Genomic DNA, 27,950 nt, shown 5'->3' with positions numbered 1-27,950 from the left:
TATATGTACACATGTACACATATATATATATGTACACATATGTACACAGACATTCTCCCATGGAACTGCTCTCCCATAGAATCATACCTGGAGCCCGTCCCATCTATTTCATGCTTCAGTGCTATTGCTCTCTCTAGATCTTTATACTTTTCAGTTTTGGACTTTGACCCTCACTAGAAATAAAATAACCATCACGTCGTCTGTACATCACTCCACCTTAGCGTCTTCCTCACTTGCAAACCCCCAGGACATTCTTTTTGTATAGCAGAGGTCTTGCTGTAGGTCTGGTCCTGCTTTTCACTTCCACTGCTGCCTGGGTTACTTCTGCATCCTTGACCTTAATTTTATTGACCTCCTGTCCAGATGATGTGTCCTCTACCTCTCAGTCTCTTAGGCTACATCCTGTGCCTTGTTGCCCACAACTGATTTACTTCTAAAGTTATCATTTCATTTTGGGCCACTAAACATATACTGTTTCCTGTATTTTCACATTTATCTATAATCTGTGTCCAGCTCATTTGAACAGAATTTCCAGTTCATATAATTTGCCAGTGCCTTCCTGGATTTGTTTTCTTTCCTCTGCGTCGTGTTACCAGTCTTAAACCTTTCTCTTGCCTGAGTCCCAACTTTCTTATCAAATCAGCTTGAGTAAACCTCCAGTCTCATTTTTCTGAGCACCGCTGTCAAAAGTCACACAAGCAGCAAGCACAAGTCTAACGTCACCAGCCGCCGTTGCACCCACACAATTGTGGGGTAGTTCTGTCTTTTCCTGCCCTCGCCTTTTCTTCAGAGATTATTTTAGGCATTCCCCACTCTCCTCACATCTCCAGCTTTCTGATTTCCTTCTCACTCTCAGTGATCACTTAGTATTTTATTTCACAGAGAAAGTGGAAATCCTCCAATGAGAGCACCTACAACTTCGTGCCACCGAACCTACAAACGTACTCTCTTCTGCCCTCATTTTGGTTAGGTTGCTCTTCTTTACTGTTTACAGTGGGAAGAATCCCTCGAGGAATGGAAAAAGCAGGTGCCTTTATGAATGAAGTGATAATTATAAGTATGGGAAGCATTAGGATAAGGAGCAGGCCATGACCTGAGGCAGGGTAATAAGAGCTACCTTAAAAATTCAAGTTTCTAGTTCTGTGCACCAGCTGGGGAGAGTCTGTGGTAAGTCTGGTTCTGCTCTTGGACTAGTCTGTGCACTTGGACTCCAGATCCCACCCGCTGAAGCCTTCTGAGGGACTTAACCCTCTGGAATATTCCTCATTTCTCCAGAATCAATCCCACTTTGGCAGTTAGCTCTTTCCTGTCAATATTTGAACATCTTCAAGGTTGGACCATCTTTTAATACTTAATTAGCCCTGCTCGCTGCTCTACTGCTCTCTCCACTTTTACTGTTAACTGTAGAACAACTTGGTTGCTGTTTTGGTGTTTGACAGGCTTGGAGTCCTTGTTTCTTGCGTCTGAGACTTGACTCTTGAACCCCGTCTTCTCATCTCAGAAGATAATCTTCATACTTAGTCATGAACCATTGAGATTATACAATTAAAATAGCACAAAACAGGGACATACTGAGTGTTCAGATATATTTGCTCAGTTTCTGGCTCCCTGTCTTCTGTCCCAAACCACAAATACTTACAGGTTTTTGTTGTTTGTCTTCTCGGTGGTGCTCATACTAATGCCTCCTCCATCTCCTCAGCACACTCTCTCCCACTGCTCCTGACACACACCTCTGGCTTAGCCTGGCTTCTGTTAGTGCTCCTTTGGGTTCATTGGCCTGTTTATCTTTTACCCATCCTTTAATTGTTTATATGCTTCATAGTTGCATTCCTCTGGCTTCTTTCATGGTCTTTGTGCATTTACTAAACTATCAATTTGCCAGGCATTGTGATGCACCTGTAATCCCAGTACTTGGGAGGCTGAGGTAGGAAGGTCACCACAAGTTTGAAGCCAGCCTGGACTATGCAGTGAGTTCAAAGCCTGAACTACATAGTGAGGCCATCAAAAAAAATCTAAATAAATAAAAAAAGAAACAAACTTAATTTGTCTGTAATCTCTGGAAGTCAAAGCAAAGAAGAAGCATTGTAACTGTATTAGTTTGTAGCTAATCAGCATTTCTATGTGTTAGGCCTTTTTATACTCACCTTATATGTATTATTTGATATGATCTTTATAAGAACTCTGAAGAAGTCCTAGAGGTTGAGAGAAGTAACTAACCTGTCTAATGTCAAAACGTAGGTATTTTAGTTCTAGACAGTTAATTGTAGGGCTTACCTCCTAATCGTAAGACTACTGTCTTCCAAAACAGTTACATGATTAGCAGTGTTTAGAAAGATAAAGCAGTATTCAGAGGAGCTAAGATTTCTTTAGGATTTATGTCTGCAATGATGTATCTTATGATCCTTTGGGAAGTAATAGAGCATACTTACCTGTAATCCTATAATAAATACCAGAGTAACATTCCATTCTCGTAGAGAACTTCAGTGGGAGAGAACGTAATGCTAAAACAAAACACACTATATATACCATTTTCCCATAATTAATCTCTCAGAAGGCCCTTTGATAGTTTTGGGACCTAATATTTCAACATTACGTTGAACAGCTTTTGGAGGAAAAGAATTGTCATACTCAACTTTGTATCTGTTGTGCCTAGCCCAGGGCAGTCACACAGAAATAATTCACCCAGTATTGGTGGAGTGAATGTGACCACACTTAGCTGGCCAGCTATCAAAAAGGAATGACTTATGGCAAGATGTATTTACCACGCCAGGTTTTACGGGGTGGGAGACAGAGTTAATGTTTGACTGCAAGATTGATAAATTTCAAGGATGAAAATAAGTAGGAATGCAATTCATGAGTCCTGCTTTCCCTCCAAGTTTATATATTCATTTCTTACTCTATTCCAAAGCATTTACTTTATTTTGTATTCTATACCACACACTGTGTAGTTGTGGAGCTCTAGTAGTAAACAAAACAAAGTATCTGACCTTAATGTTTCATTCCAGCAAGTTATAAGGAGAACTACATGTATGATTAAAATATACAGTGAATATTTAAAGTTTTAAAAAACTTACCACAATAAAGCCAGGAGTGGTGGTGCACGTCTGTAATCCCAGCACTCGGGAGGCTGAGACTTGAGGATCACTGTGATTTCAAGGCCAGTCTTTATTACGTAGTAAAACCCTGTCTCAAAAATACATACATGCATATAAACTTGCTACAATAAAAGGTACATTGCCATTAATCCCCCCTCAGTGCACACTTTCTGAAGCTGTTCTGGAAGTCCCCTTTGGTATCTTTAGGAGATATAATAAAAAATACAATGAATGTAGCTGCTGAATGCCATCCAGTAGAAAGGCTAGATCATAAAGACATTGTGGTGTGTCCTCATCCACCTTATTCCCTGGATCTTGCACTGTGCAACTGCTGGATCTTTCCCAAATTTAAAATGACTATGAGAGAGAAACATTTTTAACTGATTGAGGACATCAAGGCGGCCATGATAGTGCAACTAAAGACATGAAGGACTTCCAGAACTCCTTCAAGAATGACAGAAGTGTGTTTGAAGTTAGGAGATGTATTTTGAGGGAGATTAATGGCAATGTGTCTTTTACTGCAATAGTTTAAACATGTTTTGTATCACATCTCATAGTTTGACAGCGCAAAGAGACTAGTTTTCTGAAGGAGGCGAGTATTCGGATGACATGTAGGTATTCGGGCAGTGGGCACAGGTTAGAGGATGCATAGTACACTCAGAGAACTGTAAATCTCCATGAAAGTCAGATAGTGATGGGCTTTATGGTCAGCCCTGCTGTTTCACTTCCGCTCCTTTTCCGCTAGCTCAGCAGTCTCCTTCATGTGTAACTAGTGTGATGAGAGTAAAGGAACATGAATGTAGGGATGTGTTCCGAGGACCACAGAATTTACTTTTGCTGCATGCCTCAGTGAGAGCGGCATTGTTAGCTCATTCACCAACTATCTTTTGGTGATACTTGTGTGATTCTTCATCTAAATTGTGAGCTTCTGTGTTTTACTCATTTCTGTGTCTTCAGCATCTAACAGTAACTCTGTTGAAAAGTGTCATCTAACACTACTGGTCTAGTAACAGAAACATACTTGTCATACTTGTTCTCTAGAAAACTGTTTAGGTTTTAAACAGATGAGCTAACAACTTTGTAAATTTAAGATTACCTATCCTTGAGTAGGGAAAAATCAGTAAATACTGTAGAAAAATTGAGAATTTTAAAAAATTTATCTACAAGGACATTCTCAGCTTAAGAGAAAAATACAGAATTGGGTCAACTATATTTACTTTGAAATGTCTTATTATTCCTTTGATTTGTAGACTTACGAGGAAGAGCGAAGAAACTACTCCGAACTTCAAATTAGATGTCAACGTTTGGCCTTAGAATTAGCAGACACAAAACAGTTAATTCAGCAAGGTGACTACCGTCAAGAGAACTACGATAAAGTCAAGAGGTAAATAGTTAAGGTGGCTGTAGTCGCCCTCATTTTTAGCATGTGTCAAAATCCCCTGACTAGCCGGGCGTGGTGGCACATGCCTGTAATCCCAGCACTCGGGAGGCTGAGGCAGGAGGATCACTGCAAATTCGAGACCAGCCTGGGCTACAAAATGAGCTCAAGGCCAGCCTGAACTGCACAGCGAGACCCTGTTTTGTCTCAAAAAGACAAAACAAGACAAAACAAAGTCACCTAATTTCTTACCATCAAAATCATTAGTTCTGCTTTTACCTTTTTCTTCAGTGCACAAAAGTACGTATGCTTGGCAGTTTGTTGGGTATAAGTTGTATTTTTATATTAGTTCTCTGGATTTTATTTCAGAGTTGCTGCTCTCTTATAAAATGTAAAAATAGAAACCCAGTAAGAACAGCAACTGTGTAAATATTGTCTAAATGTTCTTTGGTGACCATTTTTATGTATAGAATCAATTTAAATACTTAAATCTTCTCCCTCTTTTACAGCTGTCCCGTTCTAACAATAGGTACTCTTTTAAAAAACTACTTCGTAAACCTGTTTCCCAAATACGTATTACTCCTAGGTAACTACAGCAAATATATTCCTTTAAGTAGAATATAGTTCAGTATCATTTACCTATTTGTCTCTAAGTAAATCTCTTCCTTCTGAGTTTTCTCATTTATGAGATAGTGCTAACATAAATACCTGTATTACATAAACTAAGAGCAAGTATGGGAAACTTTATAAAAATTTATATTTATAAATTATATATACGTATAGTGACATTATTCTAAGTATTCATTGCTGAATCTACTTGTACCTGAAGTAACAGTATATATAGTATCACACAGTAATAGTATATATATAGTATCATACAGTCAATACATGTTAAATAAATGGATGCTTTAAATTATATAATTTAAGTTATAAACTATATAATAATATAAGTGAATTTGCAAAGATTTAGCTGTTCAGTGTTGACACTTCAGTCCCCCTCTGCCTGATATGTGGTACACATTAGGTATATATTATTATTGCAAAATATAGTAATTATTAGAATTTGAAACCCATGCGAATTGTACTCAGTGGGATCCTGAAGAAAGCTGAAGTTCAAGCATTTTCTGAACTGCAAACATACTAAGAAAAGTCAGGGAAAAAAGCATTTTCAAGTCCTAGTTTGTGATGGTAGGGTGATCCTTCTGAATTGAAATTTTGATGTCCCCTCTTCCACTGTCAGTCTGTAACAGTGACAGATAAAGTGTAAAGAGTATAGGCAGCAGGATATTTAGAGGGGCCATGAATAAAGGATAAGTGAGATGAGATGTATCATTTGTTGGTGATTATTGAAACCGAGTGATAGAAACATGGGTGTTTATTATATCATTTCTGTTTTTATATGTGTTCTCATTTTCTATAATAAAAATCTAGGAAAGGAAAATAGAACCTTGATCAAAAAGCATTGTAAGCCGGGTGTGGTGGTACACACCTGTAATCCTATCACGTGGGAGGCTGAGGCAGGAGGATTGCTGGAGGTTCGATGCCAGCCTGAGCTACGTAGCAAGACCCTGTCTCAAAAAGACAAACACAAAGAAACAAAAGCATTAGAGTTATTTTCATGTGGTAGAAATGGAGCACAAAAACAAGAGGCACTCATACTATGAACCTTTCGGTTTACCGCAGGGTGAATGGTTTAAAAAAATGCAAGGTAAACAGGGTGGAAGGACGTGTCCTTGATAAATTCTCACAAATGTGCAAAAAGAAACAACTTTGTTTGTTTTTTGAGAAAAGGGTTTTTGAGACAGTCTCACTTTGTGTGTAGCCCAGGCTGGCCTTGAACTCTTGGCAATCTTCTGTCTCAGCCTTCCGACTGCTGGGATTGCAGGCGTGTGCCACTATACCAGGCTTCAAATGCTTCTGTGTAGCAGAATAAAAAGTAACTTGCAGTTTATTTTTACACTATAATTCTAATACATGTCGTTAAAATTATTAAATTACATCTGAATGCTTTTTTTTCTTTAGCAATTCCTTACCTTCTGGCATAACATAATGTTCTTAGTTTTATTTTGTGATTTAATTGCCTCAGCTCTTTTTCTAAGGAGTTCTGGTTTATTTCAGTGAAAAATACTATTTAGAAATTAAGGTGGTCTGAAAATGGAAATCAAAAATATCTGGGCATAGGTATCTGCTGTGCAGTGTAGTAAGTGCTAAGTTGTGAGGGGTTTTGAGTCTGAACTGAGCTATCTATAAATTCTTTACAAGTTGTAGCATCAAGATAAAACTGAAGATTAGTGAAAAAAGATAGTAATATACCCTACAAAGGTTTATTATGGTTACTGGTTAGTGTAGGTCACTTTTTTCCATTTTGTGCTCGTAGAAGGAGTCCACATTATACTGAGTTACATCTTCAGCCCTTTTTTTTTTTTTTTTTTTTTTTTTTTTGAAAGCAGCTCTTCCTAAATTGCCCAGACTGGCTCAAACTTGATCCTTCTACCTCAGCTTCCCAGATTTCTGGGATTACATGTATATGCCACCATACCTGCCTGTATTTTTTAAAGGTAACAAACTGATACTTAGTATCTGAACAAAGTCCTGAACAGAGAGTCCCTTCTAAATTTGATTAACTCAGTAATTCACAGTTCATAAAATGATACCAGATCTCCTCTGCCTAGTGTCTCTGTTCAGCTTCCTGATACATCGTCAACCTTTTAAAATGCTCACTTTAAAAGATGTAAAATTTACACATGTATTTGAATGTTACTTTAATAGTGAACGTGATGCACTTGAACAAGAAGTCCTTGAGCTTAGGAGAAAACATGAAATACTTGAAGCTTCTCACATAACTCAAGCAAAAGAAAGAAGTGAATTATCAAAAGAGGTAAGCTTATAATAGAATCACATATTGTATGATATTAATGCAAAATAGCCCAGGGCAAAACTATGGGAGGGACATTTTGCCTTTTTGATGTAGATACCTGGAATAAAAAGAGAGTTCTAGCAGTTCTTTTTGGACAGATGATTGCAAGGTAGGCTTTTGCTCACCCTTTTAAAGGGAAGGTTTGATGTGGTGAGTAACAGCAGCTCAGAAGAAGCTCACCGAGGCCGCGTGCGGAGGAAGGCGGCACCCTCTGGACGCTGCTCTGTTCCCGCAGGTGGCCACCTTACAGCAGACCGTGACGCTGCTGCAGAAGGATAAGGAGTATCTCAATCGCCAGAACATGGAGCTCAGCGTGCGCTGTGCGCACGAAGAGGACCGCCTTGAGCGGCTTCAGCTTCAACTGGAGGAGACCAAAAAGGCCCGAGAGGAGATGTATGAGAAATATGTAACATCCAGGCAAGATTTATAATATTTCCTATGTAAATGTATATAAATTAACAACATATTTCTTCAGGGAATTGTTGGGGAAGATGATTTTTTAAGGACTACATACGATGATGTTAAGATAATGCTTCATTTTATTTCCTTACATTCTTTTCTAGTCTAAGGTAATTTGGTTTTCCCAATAACATCAAAAACCTATTTCTGTTAGCACAATCTTTTTAGTTCCCTGTGACTAATATGAGTGGTTTTGCAAAGAAGTTATATAAGTGTCTCTGTAGATGTGTCATTTTGAATAAACTTGAGTATACTGATGATTTCCTGACTCAAACATAGAAGAACGAGGCATTTTTACATATTGTTTTCAATTCTTGCCTTCTCTCTCCTTCTAGACTTGTATAAGCTGTTAGAGTTCCGTTAGAGTCCATTAAAAGCTAAAACAAGAGAGGCTGAGGCAGGAGGATCATGAGTTTGAGGCCAGCTAGGACTACATAATGAGACTCTGTCTCAAAAACAGCTATAAAAAAAAAATTAAAACAAAATTGAAATTTTACCCTTTCACAGTTTCTATGTTTATAACTTTTTCTCTGGCTTTAGTATTTTTTCATCAATGTGTACTATGCTTGCCAATATAGCTGTTGTTGGAAGCATTATTATAAAGTCAGACTGATTTCTTAAAAATATTTTTTTAATATTATTTATGTCTCAACTTGTACTGCACCAGATTATTTTCAGCCATATGCATTAAAAACTATTAGTGAGGGGCTGGGGATTTAGCTCAGTGGCAAAGCGCCTGCCTGGCAAGTGCAAGGTCGTGAGTTCAGTTCCTGGTACCGGAGAAAAAGCAAAAGCAAAAAAAAAAAAAAAAAAAACTATTAGTGATGTATTTTTAAATATGAGTATCCAGCATGAGCTATCAACATCTTATAAAGTAGTTAAGCCTTTGCACTACTATCTTTTTTTTTTTTTTTTTTTCGCAGTACCAGGAATTGAATTCACAACCTTGCCCTTGCCAGGTAGGCGCTGTGCTGCTGAGCTAAATCCTCAGCCCCCAGCACTACTATCTTTAATGGGATGAAATTTTAGATAGAACTGGTTCAAAACAGCATTTTTAGAAATTCTAAAACTTTAGTATATATGCTCATGGAACGAACACTCCAAATATAGTATATAAAGCACACTTGATATATTAGAATCTTACATAGAGGACAGAAGCCTATTTGTTTCACAAAAGAAATTCATGGATGCTCCTTTTGACTCCTTGCAGAGACCATTATAAGACAGAATATGAAAATAAACTACGAGATGAACTGGAGCAAATCAAGTTGAAAACTAATCAAGAAATTGATCAGCTTCGAAGTGCCTCTAGGGAAATGTATGAGAGAGAAAACAGGTAAAAAAAAAAGTAGAGATTTTGTGATATTTTATTTCTCTTTACTTGGAAGTTATAGGAGGTTTGTGAAATTAAATACTATTTTTATAGATAATTTAGAACAGTATTTTTCAGACTTTAGACCTTTTTACTCCAGTATTGCCTTGATCTCTATTTTATTCTAGTAATGTCTTTTTGCCTTTAGATTAGTTCAGAGTGCCGGGATAAAAAAAAAAGAAATGAAAGTATATATTAGGAGACACCATTAGCTTTTCATGTAACACACCAACCGTTTCTCTGGAAAACTTTAAAAATCTGAACTAGTAATGTGAAATACAGCAAATACCTCTTTTAGCTGCTAATTCTAAAAGATGTTATAGTAGCTAAAATTGAAGGAATATCTTGTTCATGGCAGTTTCTCTTCAACCATTGTATGTGCAGTTTGCCTCCGTAGAGATTGGCAGCGTTGAGGGAAAACAGTTCTGGTTATTTCAGCTGCAGTTGTTGCCATTGACTAATCTTATAGCTTTTTAAAATTTGTATTTGAATGGGACAGTTATTTTGAAATTGATTGTAATATTGTTTTACTGACATTGATTTGAGTGTATGAAATTTTTATTGTTGACAGCAAGACTTTAAACCTGACTTGTGTACTGTAATCTTATTTAGCATTGTAATGTACCATTCCTATTAGAGGAATAGTAGCAGAAAATCTGGTGTTTCAACCCCTCAATTCTAGAGGAGACAGCTGCTCTTTTTACACTATATTCATAATATGGCCTGTATTGTCAAAACTACATTTATAGTAGTAAATTGCCCAAGATACTTTTTTAAATTACTGTTAAATTGTTATTTTAATACAGCAAGTTTGGAGAGATTTTTAAGATAATCCTGCTGTCTTTCTGAGTAATATGATTTGCTATTGGGTTTCTTTTGTGAAAATACTGTTTATGTTAACAAGAGGGCACATGTACAATTTATAACATCTATTTTGATATTTGCTTCATATGACATGGTATTTGTGAGTTAAGTGAAATATCAGATCATTATTTTTCCTTATAAATTTAGCATGCGTAGGTTTTTATCTATGTTGGATCTGTTTATAAAAATCTGCATATAAGTGTGTGCCCAAGGAAATTTTAAACTGAACAAAAAGGAAATCATTCATTGTAACCTCCAACAAACATTTATTCTGTTCTGCCCTTTCTCTCGTTCCTTCTCTTATTTGGTCTATGAGATAATTACAGTCATAATTTAGGATTATGTTTATAATGAAAATAGCAAAAAATTTTATAATTAAAAATTCTAGATGATCATTGATGATAGATTAAATATATACTGATTAAATATATACTGTGGGCAGTGGCAAAGCAGGGCAGAAAATATATGTTTTAGGGAAAAAATCTACATATTAAATTGATTTTTTAAAAAAAGTTTCCTATCTTAGGAAAAATAAAAACACTTTTAGCTATTCTTGCACTTAGTCTGTTTGAATATTTGAATTTTGAATTACAAGGGTGTGCCATCATCTTTTCTGTGATTAGGCCTCTGACTCCTTCATGTGTTGAATCCTAAAAAGCTATTTTTCAGGTAGCTTAAAGAAATATTGCATCACTGTGTAAATAACATTTTTAGTTTACTCTGTCATGATCTGGGTGTGGTTGTGCATTTCTGTAGTCCCAGCACTCAGGACGCTGAGACAGGAGGATCGCCATGAGTTCAAAGCCAGCCTTAGCTATATACTGAGTTCAAGGCCAGCCTGAACTATATAGCAAGACCCTATCTTATAAAAGGAAAAAACAACGACTGTGTCATAAATATTGTCTTTTTGACCTTGTATATGTTTGCATGTCTGTGTATGTAAGACAAACTTACAGGTGTTCAGAAAAAAATTTTAAATGTACATTTAATAATTTTAAATACTATATGACCTCCTTCAAAATTGAAAGTAGAAAATACAGCACTGCAGAAATGCTCTTGAGACCGTTCCTGCTTAACTGTTTCCTTCCCTAAGAGTAACTGCTGCTCTGACATTTATGCTCATAACTTTGCTTTTCTTTAAAATTTTAGCTACTGTGTCATAATGTGTCTCTGCACAATATAGCTGTTTTCCATACTGCATTAGCATCTTGTGCATGGAAGCATATATATTTGTGGCTTATTTTCCTCACTTTATAATTTTAGGGCTCCTTCTCTGTTGTATTTAGCTGTCTCTTCATGTTCATAGCAGGTATGTTTTTATGAATGTACATTTTTAAGGCAGCAGGAGATTGAAGAGAGATAGATACAGAGATTAAAGAATTCTAAAGACATTCTCATTTTTGCAGTATTTGCCTACTCCCAGCCCTATATTAGAAAAGAAACATCCTTTCCTTCTGGTCGCTTGCTCCTCTAAGGGTTCAAAGTACAGACCAAAATAAGAGTTATACTCCTATTATATGCTGAGCTTTATATTAGCAAACTTTCCATTCAAGCTCTCATGCATTTCTCAGGGCAGCAAATTCATTTATTTGGCGAATATTTATTGAGAGCTACATATGCCAGCTACAATCTAAATGCCGTAGATAAGTGGTGAACTTTGCCTTCAGAAAGCTGATAGTCTAATAGAGGATAAAAATAAGCAGAAAAACAGTTGTCGTAAGTTGTATAATAACAGAAAACATGACTGGGTAGAAAAGATGAGGTCAACCTGTTTCTCAAATCCAGCACTGGAGGACTCAGGGAAGACTTCATGGGAGAAGAAATACCCATGCTGACCTCTGCATAATGACCAAGAGTAAAGCTAGAGTTAGGGAAGGGAGAGGACTTGGGGAATGAATGTATAACGCGTATCAAAATCTGGAGGCAAGACAAGGGTAACTTTTTGAACAAAATGAAAATAATTTATTATGGACAAAGTGTAGACTGAGAGGCAGGGAATTATAAGTGAAACAACAGGGGAACAGAAGACCAGAGTGCATTAGGATTATTGTGTAAAACCTGTGAGGAATATGTGAAGGAGTTTATGGAAAAGCAGGGACAGTCTGCTTTTGTATCAAAAGGTCTGTGCAGTCTAGAGGATAGCTTGGAAGAGCAGAGGCTATAGACAGAGAGGCCACTTTGGGGGTTGTATCCCTTGAGACATGACGATGGAACTGGACTTGTAGTAATAGAGACAGAGGAAGTGGGCCAGATTTGAAGTGTTTAGGAGATAGACCCAACAGGAGGCAGTGACTAAGTGAGATAGAGAAAGGGCGAGAAGTTAAGGATGCCAGGTTTTGGTTGGACAGCCACATGGATGGTGATTTATGGTGGTGGTGTAGAGGCACTGGCAATTGAACACAGGGGCCTTTAACACTAAGCTGCATTCCTATCTCTCCCCCCCCCCTTTTTTTTCCCTTTTTGAGACAGAGTCTAACTATGCAGTTCAGGCTGGCCTTAAGCTCACTTTGTAGACCAGACTGGCCTCAAACTCACAACCATCCTCCTGCCTCAGCCTCCCGAGTGCTGGGATTACAGGCGTGCGCCACCATGCCCGGCTATCGTTTTATTTTTTAAAATGGGGTCTCAGTTACTAAGTTGCCCGGGCTGGGCTCATATTTACAGTCCCCCTTCCTCAGCCTCTAAATACAAGACTTTATTAGAAAAGCATGATAAATTTAGTTTAGTTCTATTGAAGTGTCTTTGGAATATCCAAATAGAAAATATGTCGAACATTCTGCATTCATCAGAAAGATCTGGTCAGGAAAGAGACCTATGGCATAGGTAACACCATTTCTCTTTTATACATTAGTACTTTAGTTCTGTGGTTCAGTTCTGTTATGGATTTTACAGACTTCTGTTGACTAATATAACTAAAATTTAATTATTTGGTATAAAATATACTATTATTCCTTAACATCCATATAGCAACATAAACTTTGCTATGTAATCATTTTGAGAATTTTCTCAGTTTTACTTGCTTAAAAAAAAGAATCATTTAAAATGCATCCTACTGTAGAATAAAATTGTGTATATTAGCCCTTCTCCAGCTTGGTTAGTAGAGGTAGGTTGGTCAAGCTGTGTGGAAAACAGCCAAGAGAGCCATTACAGGAAGCAGGAGAGCTGAAAGTGGATTTCCCCATCTCCAGGCTTGTTCTGGTCTCATTTCCACAGTAAGATAGATACCTGCCTGGGATTGGCGCTGCCCTGGAGGCCCCAGCTGCAGGACTAGCCGCGAGCCCAGGCATCGTCACCCAGCACAGACGGTTGCCACCAGGTGGTGCCAGACTCCAGCCTGAGCCCTTTCTGACGCAGTGCTGAGCAGCCACTGGCCGCTGTTAACTTCACAGTAATTCAACCTTGTATGTTGTATGACTGAATCTTTTTGGGTCATAATTTCTTCATTATTTGAGTTTTGAACTACAGTTACAACTTATGTACCTCTAGGCCTTCCAAAGGTTGGAAATTTAAGTTGTAAATTATTTCTTTTGACATTTTACAATTTAGAATAGTTGAAAAAGTTTTAAGTATTCCTTGTTATGTAGATTATTAAATTCATGGCAAGTTGTGTGTGTGTGTGTGACAGAGAGAGTAATTTAATCTCTTGCTTTGGATTTAGATATATGTAGTGTGTCTGGTGTATTTTATCCGAGTGTGCTGTTGCTACAGGAGATAAAGTAGAAGAACGCCCTGCACTTGCCTGTTTGTGCTTAGTCCCTTACCTGTCTCTCAGATACACATTTTTCGAAGAATGTAAAATGGAGAGATTGGAGAAATCTGTTTTGCCTTCAATTAGCCTTCTCTGCATTAGAGGTTACTAAGAGAATGCCTTTTATTTCCCCTTCTTCAGTGAGGAAAATGCAGATGGAACGGATGCCATTTAATCTTGCTATCTGACCGTGTGGTCATTTCAGTAGTTTTTCAAATTAAGGGGTTGAGAAAAGAGGAAGAGTGTAGAAGATAGATTTAAGAAAAAGATAAGTAGTGAGGCGTCACTATTCCCGTAATCCCCACACTCCGGGAGGCTGAGGCAGAAGGATGGCAAGTTCAAACCCAGCCTGGGCAATTTAGCAAGATTTCAAAATTTAGAAAGGGACTCAGGATATAGCTCAGTGCTAGGGCCCTGGGTTCTAGGGGGTTAGGGGAGATGGGAAACTTGGATATTTGGATACAGGTAGGATTACAATGTAGTGAGTTAGGCATCTTGTTTTTTCTGTAAATTCTAGTTACTTTAAAATGCTAGGTTAATACTTTGGGAAATAATGAGGAAACTCACTCTGGTGGCAAGATTTATTATTGCATAAATAACTTCTTGCCTAGTAGGTATTTTGTACTTAAAAGGTTTTGGATCTTCTTACACAATTAGACATAAAATATTACTCCTGTGTGAGAGTATGTTATGTGTGAGAGTATGTTATAAAAGAGACTTTGAAGGCCAGGTGTGATGGCGCACGCCTGTAATCCCAGCACTCGGGAGGCTGAGGCAGGAGAATCATTGTGAGTTTGAGACCAGCCTGGGCTACAAAGTGAGCTCAAGGCCAGTCCGATCTGCATAGCAAGACCCTGTCTCAAAAAGACAAAAAAAAAAGAAAAAATTATGAGACTTGGAATGACTAAACTTACATCCTGGCTTTATCACTTATTAGATGAATGGCAGAGTCACTTATATCCCTGAAATTTAGTTCTCTCTTTTATAAAAAGTAGCTAAAGTAGTACTTCACAGGGTGGCTATAAAGGTCTAAAGTAATAGTAGGTATGAGAATGTATTATAATTATAAAACTATGTAAATGTGGTTATTTTGATACCTTTTGCCTTTATGTAATAAGTGAAATCATTTGATACATTGTGTTGACTTTAAATAAGTGTTTAATATATAAGTAAACTGATAACATTGTTATCATTAAAAGGGACTATTATAAAGCATGGAGAGTCTGCATGCCTTTTGTATTGTCTAGATTTCTGCATAACTGGCTAATTTACTTATTCTCTAATTAGTAATGTGAGATAATAAAGTAAGGGTAGATAAACTCAACTGAATTTTTAAATTTTTCCAGAAAGTAACAACAGCCTTATCTAAGGTAGTCTCCTTATCATAAACAAAGGATATTCTGAGTGAAACTATTAAAAGAATAAGGATGAATTTGTTAAAGGCATTCATTGTGTTGTTAATGCTACACAGAATATGGAAATGGAAGGGCCGGGGAGATAACGCAGTGGCACAGCACCTGCCTGGAAAGAGCAAGGTCCTCAGTTTGATTCCCGTTACGGAAGAAAAAAAAAATTAGGGAAACAGAAAGTGCTCTACAATTGTGTGAAAGAGTAGTCAGTAAAGGAAAAGGAGACTGCAGAGATGCTTTCTACTGTAATCATTAGTATTTTATTACTTTATTTTGTTACTTTAGTGATTTTTATTTTTCAACCCTGTCAGTAAAAGCCATATTGGCCACAGTTTTTTTATCTTCTAAAAGATACTCAAAAAGAAACTTTAATGCCATAAACTTGAAATTATGTAGAACCTTAAGAGTTATATTACAAAGCTTAAATCTTGAGTCCAGGTGTATTTAGAAGGGTCAGTTAAGATACATAAGGTATACAGCAGGTGAACTGGATCTAGTTTACAGAAGTTCCATTCGTCATTCAGTAGTGTATATCCTAGTTGGTGCTTAAGCAAACAAACTTCTTTTATTCATACCTCCTCAAATACAGGTATAATTTTTAAGTTCTTTCATGAAAGAAACTTTAGTATTCTGTTTGTCTTTGTATTATTCTGAAAAGAATGACTGCAAATAATGCTTTTAGTATCTCAGTTCCTTAAATTGTCAATGGGTTTTTATTGTTAGCTGTTATTGTTAACTGCATCCTTTGTGCCTGTAGGTGATTCCCACATAGATTCAGTACTTAATTAATACTATTTGAGTATTTGAAGGTATATAAGGAGTTACAGATAGGAAGCAAGATAAGTTCATGTCGTATAAGAGTTTTGATTTACCTACATTGTATATGGTAGGCAGTGGGGAAGGCGGAGAAGGTAGGATCAGTCCAGATGTATAAAGTACCTTTTATTGGGGAATTCTTGGTGGCTCTTAGTCACGTGCATGATGTACTCATTTTTTTATAACTGGACTTGCACTGAGGGTTGGGTTATAGTTCAAAGGGGTCTCAAGTGAGGGAGGTTGGTTGGGAGCTTTGGGCGAAGATGAGAAGTAGAAAAAGAGGAACAGTTGAGTTTAAAGACTGCTTAGGCATAGAATTGGCAAAGATCTGGTGATGGACACAGAGAGTGAACTGTGAGAGTGACTCCAGCTTTTCTCCTTCCATAGAGAATGATGATGGGTGCTAGGGCACAGCTATTGACTGACAGGTAGCAGACAAGATTCAAACAGGAAGATAGCTCTTTGTTCCTAATTGTTTATAGATGTGACGGTTCTGACGGAGGCCTGACATCACGGGGTTTATTACTACTGGTGACTCTGCTGTGCCTCAGATCTGCCTCCCGATAGCTGTCCATGCGCCAGAGTGGGGTGTGAGCTGCTGAAGCCCCTCCAGCAGTTTTCTCTGTTTTCCCTGGGGTGCTACTACAAATATTAGCATTTTCCTTTTACACACTATAAAGTCTTAGGACACAGTGCCCTATTTCTCATTCTCTAAGTGAATACCTTCATATTTTTATTTAGCTAACATACAAACAGTAGCTACTGTTGGTACTAAGTGTTCATCAGCGTTGTCCTCAACACTACGTATACTGTAAAAAGAATCAATCAGGACAAATATTCTGAAATGACAGGGATTAATACTACCATTTTATAAATGAGGAAACTGAGGTGCCTAGAAGGTGTGATTTGCATATTATTAGAAGTGTCTTATTGATAAAATGAGTTACACCTGACTCTACATTGCAGGGCATACTACTTTCAGCTGGTCAGAGCTATGAAACTGACTAAAGAGATCTTAATCAAAACTAAATTTTGAAGTAGTTTACTTAGAAAAGAAGCTCAGTCTTATTTGCCAACTGTACTTCACTCTTAACAGCTGAGAGCATTTATAAATTTGGAAAAAAGAAAACTAAACTTTTAGTTTTCCATTAAATGGTATGGTCTGATGGGACCTATTTCTCTTGCACTGGTTTTTCTGCCCGTTTTACTGTTACTAATCTACTCTGGTCACTGGTGAAAACACATTGGCCGCCTGCGTCTTTTCCAGTTAGGCATGCGCCCACTTTAGGACCTTTGTGTGTGCAGTGCCCACTGCTTAACCACTTACTCCCAGACAACACCATAGAGCCCTATTTTCCCACGTTCCTCAGGTCCTTAAATGTCACCTGCTCTTTGTGGTCTTCTCATACTACCCTGTTTACTATTGGAAAATCCGTCCTCCCCCTGCTTTGAGCTCCTCGCCCCTTCTCTGCTTTATTTTTCTGCAAAGTAGATAAGACCTATTAACATATTATGTGTTCATTTACCTTCCGTTTCTTTTCTACTAGAATGTAACCTCCATAAGAGTGGGAATTTTCATCTGTTGCTCAGTCCTGGATTCCCATGTACCAGTGCCTGGTACGTAGTAAGTGCTCAATGTATATTTATCAAATGAAAGTATGAATTGATACTTTTTTTAAGTGATCAGGGCCTATTGGCTTAGATGGAACCCTACACAAGATTTCTAATAAATCTGCTGAGCACTGAGCACAGTGACTGGTGTGTAGAAGTCACTTGTTTAACTATCGAGCAGATTCACTTAGTTTCATTTTGATATATCAACTTGCTATGGCTTGTGTCTAATTGTCCCCACAAAGCTTCATGCGGTCATAGGTGGCGCTTTTTCAGAAGTGGCTGGATCTAGAGTATGTGACGCTGGGATTGATTCGTGGTGCAGTGCTAGGCTCAAGGGCACTAGGATTGAGGGCGTGCTACCTGCCATAGGTAGCCTGGATAAGATAAAGGGGGCAGAAAGACGCTGTTAAGATCCCTTGCTTGCTTGCTTTTGCTTCTGCTTCGCATGAAATGGTTCTACTCTGTGATGCTCCTCTGCCCAGCCACTCTGCCCCGGAGCCAGAGGATTACGGACTGAAACTGCTAAAAACTGTGATCTAAATAAACCTTTTCCCTTTTAACTTTGGGTGTTGGATATTTTGTCTCAGCAACTTGAAAAGTAACTAAAACACAACCTTCATTCCATCAGCTACTTTTTAAGTAAGCATCAACACATTAATGGATTTTAAATGAATGTTTTTGTATTTGAATTTTTCATATGTATAGTTGAATATTTCATGTACATTTAAATATGATGTAGGTTAGATAATTGTCTACTTCCAGCCAAAGTTTTCTCACATAGAAAATGAAAAAGTGTGCTTGAGTACCAGATGTCTTGTCCCATTTTGTATACCTGAGTGGGTTTTTCTTAGTGTTTGTGGGGAGAAGTACTAGCCATTGAATCCAGTGCGTCACATTGTATTACCCTCCATCCCTGTCCTTTTTTTTTTTTTTTAATTATACTGGATGTTGAACTCAGGACCTTTGCACTGAGCTACATCCCCAGTCCTTTTTATTTTAAGACAGAGTCTTGCTAAGTCACTAAGTTGCTAGGCTGGGTTTACATTCATTGATCCTCCTGCCTCAGCTTCTCAGAGTTCTTCTCTTACAGGCGTGTGCCACTATCTTAGGTAAGAGTGGGTAATTTATAATAAACAGGAATTTGTAGGTTCACTGTATTAGGCAGAGGCGCTCAATAGCAAGGTGCCAGCAACTCAGTACCAAGGCAAAGCAAGGTGCCAGTAAGGGTCTTTGTCCTACATCATCGAGTTACAGAGCCCAAAGGCAAGAGAATGAGCAAGAGCAGGCAAGTTTATGCTTTAATAGTGGCATAAATTCCACTTAGAGGGGCTTCTTCCTCGTGGCCTGCTCACCTCTTAAAGATCTCAACTTTTAATACTGCTACAGTAGCAGTTAAATTTCAACATGATACAGATTCTCTGTGTTGAATGTGATCGTTACGCATATCTAAAATGTACCAATAAAATGTGATCGAAAAAAATTTCAGCATGAGTTTTGGAGGAGACAGATATGTAGCATGATTAGCCAACAGTGATCTCAAAAACTTTCTAATCTTAAACTGCATAACTTCCCCCAAGAAAATGTATTAAATAAGATTTGTACTTTATTTATTTTGTTTTTATATCTTATTCACTTTTGGACTACCCATGTTAATTAAAGGTAAAATTATTGATCATTGGTTATAAACAAAGATAACCTACTTATAACTCTTACGTTGTATACCATCTTACAAAACAAAAGCATCAGATACAGAAGTTAGCAGTTTTATGTTTTGTCCAAGGAGAATAATATGGAGGTGGAGATAATTAATTCATTTTCCCTATAAGTGAGCTTATCTTGTAAAGTGAGCAGCTACTTGTGTTCCTTCTTGTTCTAACTAGGAAAAAAATACCTACTTCTATTAAGCAAAAATAGTTTCACATGGAGGCAGAAGAAAGCAACTGCTTGGTTGTACCTGCTGAGCTCCTCAGACAGCCATGTTTGCTTCCCATTTACTCCTGGTAAATTTCAAGTTCTAAGGCATTGTTGGTGTTTGTTCAGGCTCAGACATGCTCATGCCATCGCCCAAGTCTCGTTTGTTCCTATTAGAATTTCAAAAGTTCCCAGTCTTTTTCATTCTTCTGAGATTTCTCTTACCAGTTTGCAGATACAAATTTAGATTTGGCCTATTGGTATTGTGAACTTCATCTTGTAGAAGTGAGAACATACATACCTTCCTGTCTAGTAGTGTGTTCTTATGTACGTTTTATTCTGAGGTATTTGAGTTGTGAGATATTTTTGGATAAATGGTGTGTATTAAATCATCTGTTGCACAAATGGCATTGTTACATATGAAACGTGCCTGTTTTATAACATTAAAGTCTGCTTATTAAATGGTTGAGAACTTGTTTAAATTTCTTCTTTGAATGTTATAATTTAGCCGTATCTCCCAGTTTGCCCAAGAAAATTCTATAGTAGTTTGTGCCTGCTTCTCAGTTATCATTACGATAGCACCCTCTTTTGCTATAAAAAAAAGGTTGAAAACTACATTTGTGGTTTCTCTAGTAACCAGACCAAAGCAAGTAGTAACCAACCATACTAAGATCTTCACTTTCCCTTTGCATTTCATATTGGATTAAAATTACTCTCTCCTCCCATCTTCCCTCTGAATATAACTCCCACACATAAACATAACAAATAGGAGGTGTAGGGAGGTGGAGCTAGTTGGAATCAGTCTGAAAGAATGATGTAAAACATAGTTCGGGGAGCAAACACTAGCTGTACTTATGAAAGTACTTTTAAGGATGATATATACTAGTCCCTCTGTATGTGCAGCTTCCATATCTGCTGATTCAGCCAACTACAGATGAAAATATTTTGAAAACAAACTACATTGTACTAAAAATATATAGACTTTTCCTGTCATTATTTCCCAAACAATACAATATAATAACTATAAGTAATTTGGAGGTGATTTAAACCTGTGTAGAAGGATATTTATAGCTTATATGCTATACTGCACCATTTTGAGCGTCCCTGGGTTCTGGTACCCACAGGACTAGAGCTGTGAGGGTGTCCTGGAACCAATCTCTTGCAGATACTGAGAGTTTGGGGATTTTTGTATTAGAAGCATTTGATATGATACTGGCCAGCTGGCTAACTTCCAGCATCTCTCCCTGGTATAATGACATTTACTTGTAGACTCAGTTTGGGCTTTTAAAACCTGAGCTTCATTAATGTATATGTGTTATAGATAGCTTCTGTTGGTGTCTTAAGTTTCTCTTTTGAGAAAATTTGGCTTTCTGCTATCTTCTCTGTAACTGTGTTTGTTATATTTTCTAATTCATTTAACATTTAGAAATATGTTATTTATTAGTTGTATGGAAGTAATTGTTTTATCTGGGGCAGGAATGTAATCTGTCTGGTGTTTTATCAAATCTGTCTAAATTCTGAAAGAACATATTGCACATTGAACCGTAAAACCAAGTGTGTAGTATATTCACAGTCCTTTTCCACCTGCGTTTTATTTAACATGTTTGTGCCATCTACTCTGGGCACATACTGTAAATCTCATTATGTCAGAATATCCCAAGAAGAACTGTCTGTGAAGCAAGAGCAGAGTTCACACCCCTGTGAGAATCTAATGTGGCTGCTGGACTGACAGGCGGCAGCACACAGGTGGTAATGTAAATGATGGGGAATGTAGACGAAGCTTTGCCTGCCTGTCTGCCTTGGCCCTTGCTGTGTGGCCTGGTTCCTAACTGGGCCCATACCTAAACGCGCCCACAAGCACGCCTTACTAATCTATTCGTCATTTATTAATCCAGTGAAGTTGTATATCACGATTAACGGTCACACCCTATCAAAAAAATGGGGGAGCAGAAGGATACCATAGTATGATCCAGGGTACAGGTTCTGGAGCTAGAGTGCTTGGGTTCACATTCAGGCTTCGTAGCTTACCTTGCTGTGTGACATTAGGCCAGTGTTTAACCTCTTGGTGTTTTAGTCTTCCCCCTTGTAAAATGGAGGTAATGTACATCTACAGCTTATGTGATTGTTGTGGCAGCTAAGCAAGTTAGTATGTGTGAAGTACCTAGAGCAGCTCCGACCTGTGATGAACACCATACGTTTGCTGTTACTAATATCGTCAGTGGAAGAATAATGCATCGTTTAACCTCTGAGATGAGCTGGAATCACGTTAATTGATGATATTGAAGGAAGTGTACAACTGCAGTTGTGAAGTAGATGTGGAAGGGGTGCTGCCTAATGAGAATGGCTCTGCACAGAACTCTTACCCATAAGCATTTTAGAGGACTTGTTCATAGGACCCTTAGCTTCTGGAATTTTCCCTATCAATTTTTGTTTCCTCCTTCTGAATTGCCTTTCCAATTCAAGGTTTAGCTAATATCTCACCTTTTGAAATATTTTCCTTCATTCCCTTATCTATCTTACTCCAGTTAAAAATAATAAACTTCTCTTTGTGACCTTAGAGTTTTGTTTATGCTTTTACACAGCACTTACATTTAGCTGGATGAACAGATCGTGACATGGTATATGTGTTAGTACCCTCTAACCATACATCTTCTTACAAGCCCTAATGTTAGTTTGTTCTGGGTTTTATTTCATTTCTCCGTGGCTTGGTCTTATTTCCAGTGTCACTGATACAAGGAAATATAGTTAGGGACTGAAGTTTCTCCATCTGCCAACCAAGTATTCATGTTTAATTAGTACCACAAATATGATCTACTTGTAATTCTATTACTGAAATAACATATAAAATAACATGACTGTGTTTGAGAAACAAATTGAAACCTGTCTGTGGTGATTTACTATTTAAAATATTTAGGCCATCTAGGAATTAAAGATAGAGAAATGTTCGATATATTTTGAGAATATTATTGTCTCTAAAATTAATTTTCATGTTTTGTCTGTTTTTATAATAGAGTATTTCTGAAGATCATTGCAATCAGGATGAATTCAGAAAATAGCAAAATGCCATTACTTTTATTTTGAAGAGAATAATAAAAAAGAGCAATAGCAGAATACCAACAACATAGACAAAAACAAGACAAAGCAAAAACAATCAAAATGCCATTTTGTAATAACTATTTTAAAATACATTTCCACTTAGATAACAAGTACAAAATAAATACAAAATTATAAAACTGCAAAAGTAGTTTATCTTGTTTTAAAGAAGTTACCTTGCTCTAGGTTTTGGTTTATTTTTTTCTGACACACAAACTCTTATTTTATGAGTTTATTAACTCTTTTATTTTTTTCTGACACACAAACTCTAATGACTGAGATATTTAAAATTTTAAATTTGTTAGCATTGCCATGTAAAAGACTAGTTATATCATGTTATATCAAGTTATATCATGTACAGGTACAAATTCTCTATGAGGAATGTGATCACTATGTATATCTAAAATGTACCAAGAAATCTGATTGAACAAAATAAAGAAAATACAACGGAAGGGATTTGTAGGGATTAAACGAACAAAATTATGTTATACTTTGTATTTGTTTATATTAGAACTCGTTAGGAAAGGATTTTTAAAAAAACTGATTCTGAAAGAAGCTTACTGTTGTAATTTTTTGAGTTTCATCCTTATTAAAACACAAATAGAATTTGATCTTAGATACCTTGCTGAATAACCTACTAATTATTATTGTTGCCTTCCATTTTTTGGACATTCACTTTTAACTGTCACTAAATGCAATTTTTTTAAAGGTCAATTGCAGTTTCTAATGTCACCACCACTGAAACTGGATTACTTTGTCTAATACCCTGGCATATTATTTCTCAGTCCCTACATGAATATTAGTTCATCTCAGCTCTGCCTCACTTAACCACTCTAATGATCCTATCCTGTCTTGTCATCAACTACATTTCTGCCACAAAGTACTGTTCTATTTCCAAATCTCCACTCCCCAACAGCAATCTCTAATGTTCCGTCGTACACATACAGCTACCAGCGCTTAATCCGTTTGTCATCTTATCAGGACCTCCAGTCCTTTGTCCTTTCTGCTGTCTCTTGGTTGATCAGCCTTTCTGTCTTCCTTGCTTTTTCTCTTTCACTACAGAGATTCCAAGGTCCATGGTTTCAGCTGCTCATATCCCAGACTTCATTCCCTCTTTCTTTTATCTCAATTAGTATAACTTTCACATACTATATTTTATAAAACTCTTACTAACTTCCTGAAACCTCTGTTTTTTGTGTGGATGTGAGTGATTACACCTACCTCAATGAATTATGATAAGGATTAAGTGAGCTAAAATATATAATGTTTAGACTGTCCTCTAATCCATGTGGAAAAAAGTTACGGAGAGATATTTCAACCTGTAGCTTTCATGAGTGACATTGCCTGTGAAAAATTTTAAAAATAAAATTTTATTGTCCAGTCTAGTTCTGACATTTAGAGATAGACCAGGGTTGCACCTCTATTATTAGTTGCATGCTGCACAAGATCCTCAGCACACTGGGCAGATTGATGTAATACAGATGCACGTCACATCACCAACCTCCAGTGCATCCTTAAGATAATCATCTAGTCCATCTCTGAGCTTGCAGACTTATGGATCTCTGAAGATACACACTTACACATTTGAAATAAATGAAATATTGTTGAATTTTAGAAATCTCCGAGAAGCAAGGGATAATGCTTTGGCTGAAAAGGACCGAGCAGTGATGGCGGAAAAGGATGCTTTAGAAAAACACGATCAGCTCTTAGACAGGTAAGCATCCTGCAAACTGCAATGTTAAAACTTGTTTCTATTTCTATTACTTTTTCTTGTAGAAAAAATATTTTAATAGAAATATAATTTTAAGTATGACATGCATTATTTTTGCAACATATAATTATTACATATTGAAAACGTGATACTGAACATCACGTTATTCCACAGGGTTCCCTTATACCTATTTCAGCCTGTCCCATCCACTACCCCCAAGAGGCAACCACTTTTTGATTTCTGTCACCGTAATTCAGTTGTGCTCTCCTTAGACTAAAAGTAAATAGAAGTACATAGAACATACTCTTTTGTGTCTAGCCTCTTTGAGGCAACATCATGTTTCATTCATTTTGTTACTGTATGAGTAATTCCTTTCTTATTGCACTCCAATTTACTATATTCGCTTGTTGATGGACACTGCACTGTTCCCTATTTGTAGTTACCGTAAATAAAGCTGCTGTGTACATTTGTACACAGGCTTTTTGTGAGCATATTTTTGTTTCTCTTGGGTAAATACCTAGAAGTAGAATTGCTAACCATAGAGAGATAAATGTTTTACTGTATGTGTCGGTTTGGGGCTTATTTTTGCAGGGGGAAACAAATAATACAGGATACATATTTTATAAGATTATTTATAATAGTCACTCAAAGAATGATATACAAGAGAGTGCAGGAAATCTGTCCACACACTAAGACCAAGGAAACTAGCCAAGGGGCTGGATCCCATGGAAATGTGCTGCATGAGTCCAGCTGAAGACCTAGAGCTCATAACAGTGCCTCCCATGAATCCAACTGGAGGCCCAGAGTCCACGACAATGTCTCATGCAGGCCTGTTTCACAGATCTGCACTGTGAAGGCCCAAAGGTCAGTGGTGGAATCTAGGAAGTCTGCCAGCGGGATGAAAGATCTGTGCTAGCAGGCTGAGGGATCTGCACTGGAGCCAGGAAGCAATGCTCAGAAGAACCAGGGCTCCCCTGAAAGGTCCCACAGCCATCCTCAGCCACGGTGAGGTCCCAAGCTCCTCCGATAAGATAGCCAAGTTCCCATCAAAGCCAATGCCACAAGCTTCTTCGGGACCCTGGCAGTGCACCATCTTCCCCTCCAGAGCCAGGAAGCAATGCTCAGTGTGAGGACCAGAGCTTCCCCAAAGTGAACCGAAGCTATCCTCAGTGCCCGCGAGGTCCCAAGCTCCTCGCAGGATGAAAACAGCCAAGTTCATCAGGAAAGCCAGCATGACAAGCTCCTCCAAGAGAACCAACAGCTCCCGATAGCCCTTCTCAGCTCCCAACAGCCTTGCAGCCTTCTCCAGTTCTGCCTCTTATGCTGCTGGCAACAATCCTCAGGTGGGCCTCCCACAGCCAGCACCATGCTTACTCAGTTCAGCTGGGGATTATAAATTGACCGCCAGTTATCAATCCACTACACTTTAGAAAAACCACAGAATTTAATTCCAGAGTTGCTGTACATTCCCCAGTTCATTTTTCAAAATTATGTTTGTTAAAAAAAATTGTTTATTATAAAGAAGGCAAGAAAAAGATTAATTTATCTTTATCATTGCAAAGAGATGTTTCTTTTTAATGGGCTTATTAAAATGAGAATCACTAGTGAGCATTAACTGTCTTTACCTTATTGAACACTAAATTTTATTTCATTTTTCTTTTAAGAGTAGGAAGAATTTATTGAATGAAAGAAAGAAAGCGTCTGTCTGAGGGGGACAGAAGGGGGCCCAGAAGGTGGGTTGCCCACCAACTCTGCTTCTCAAGGGTGTTTTATTGAGCAAAGCCACAAGGGGAGCCAGGCTGGAGGTGGGACAGAACTATAATCAATCAATAAGATTACAAGTATAGTTGCTTAGGTAGTACTGATCCAGTGGCAAATCATAGGGTGGGTATGAGGCAGGAGAAAACTATGATAGGCAATAAGTACACAAGTATAGTCGCTAGGGTAATATTGATTAAATGGGGATCAAATGGGGAAACCAGTCACGTAGCAAGTGCACAAGGGACTTTCCTGGAAGGGGTGGGTCAAGGAGGTTCAGTCCTCCACCTCGAGATGATGGGTGCCTACTTAGGGTGTCAGTAAAATTTAGTTGACTACTAAATTTTAAATGGTTTGACTGCTTGCAGGGTTGAGAGTGGCTATTTTTTTCAGTTTTTATTTCTTATTGGTACACATTGCAAGGTCTTTAAAATTCTGAAATAATTTCATATAGAAAAGTTGCTAAAATAGTATAGCTTCCTTATATATCTTTCACAAATGAATAAACTTTTGAAATTAAAAATTAAACTGAGTGGTTTTTTTTTTTTTCCTATTGTTGTTTTGGTTTGGTTTTGAGGGTTTTTTTGAGACAGGATCTCACTATGTGGTTCAGGCTGCCCATGAGCTCACTATGCAGCCCATACTGGCCCCAAACTCTTGGTGATCCTTCTGTTTCTGCCTCCCGAGTGCTGGAATTCTAGGTATATACTACCATGTGCAGCAGTAGTTCATTTAATTGGTAAGTGAAGACCTGAGGATTTATTTGTGATTTGAGATGGGGTCTCCCTATGTTGCCCAGGCTGGCCTTAACTCTTGGGCTCAAGTGGTCTTTCTGACTCAGCCTCCCAAGTAGAAGGTATGTACCACTGTGCCCAGCTTCTAATTTTTGATATAAGCAATATATACATCGAAAATTTGGGCTCTGGGTATAGCTCAGTCGAAGAAGACTGACCTAGCATGTATGAGACCCTGAGTTTAATCCCTAGCCCTGCCCCAAAACAAACTTAAAATACAAAACTCACATGTTTAACTAATTTGGTATAAAACAGAAGAGTGACAAATAAATTGTGTGACAAATTGAAGATCTAATAAATCTTTTCAGACATAATTAATGAGCTGAGTGAATTTCATGGAATACACATAAGAACATACACTTGGATTCAGAAACCTTCAGTGGCGTGATAGTTTTAGATGTGAACTGTGAAAATGACTGGAGGTTTCAATATGGAGATCTTACCCTACAGTAATAGAAATTAGAATGTGGTTTGGTGATTACCTTACCTGTAGTACTGTGCTGAAACCCTGGAACCCAAGTGTGAAACTAGAAGACCTTCAGGGGAAAGTGATCTAACCCATGGAACAATTCAGTGATGCCCTATTGTGCTAGGCTATAACTCCCCACAAATATTTGGAGGGTTCACACATGAAAGAGCTCGTCTTCTGGCCTGGTAACACCTAAAGTAGTAGCATTGGGACCAAGTTTACAAGAAATAAAGAAAAACTTCTTCAGGATGTCTTTTCAAAATGCCTTAGCTCCTGCCTCGTAGGCCCCCAGAGGGATGGCCCCCAGCGCAAGGGGAGTCACGGGTGGGGAGTGCCAGTCTTCGGACTGGCGGCTCACTCCCTGCCTTGTAGGCCCCCAGAAGGAGGGCTTCCGGGGCACAGGGAGCCATGGGCGGGGAGCGCCAGTCTTCCGGCTGGCTAGCTTCCTGCCTCGTAGGTCCCCGGAGGGAGGGCCCCCAGCATATGGGGAGCTATGTGGCGGCAAGCGCTGTTGCACACCGGCCCTTAGGCCGGCCGCCGCC

At 38.0% G+C, this 27,950-nt stretch overlaps 1 protein-coding gene across 4 annotated transcripts in view; it reads left to right on the top strand.

Moving 5' to 3' along the window:
* The window catches only part of Pibf1 (progesterone immunomodulatory binding factor 1), a 183,720-nt gene that overhangs the window by 32,024 nt on the left and 123,746 nt on the right, over positions 1-27,950 (top strand). For all 4 annotated transcript variants that reach the window (XM_013516628.1, XM_005374185.2, XM_005374186.2 and 1 more), the window contains exons 6-10: positions 4,346-4,479; positions 7,243-7,351; positions 7,626-7,807; positions 9,060-9,185; positions 24,292-24,390. In XM_013516628.1, coding sequence (XP_013372082.1) covers positions 4,346-4,479; positions 7,243-7,351; positions 7,626-7,807; positions 9,060-9,185; positions 24,292-24,390 — 650 coding nt within the window. The remainder of the gene's footprint in view (positions 1-4,345; positions 4,480-7,242; positions 7,352-7,625; positions 7,808-9,059; positions 9,186-24,291; positions 24,391-27,950) is intronic.

The sequence above is a fragment of the Chinchilla lanigera genome, unplaced genomic scaffold (assembly GCF_000276665.1).
Source record: "Chinchilla lanigera isolate Chin_1 unplaced genomic scaffold, ChiLan1.0 scaffold00003, whole genome shotgun sequence".
Classification (NCBI taxonomy): Eukaryota; Metazoa; Chordata; class Mammalia; order Rodentia; family Chinchillidae; genus Chinchilla; species Chinchilla lanigera.
This window is presented reverse-complemented; position numbering and strand designations above follow the sequence as displayed.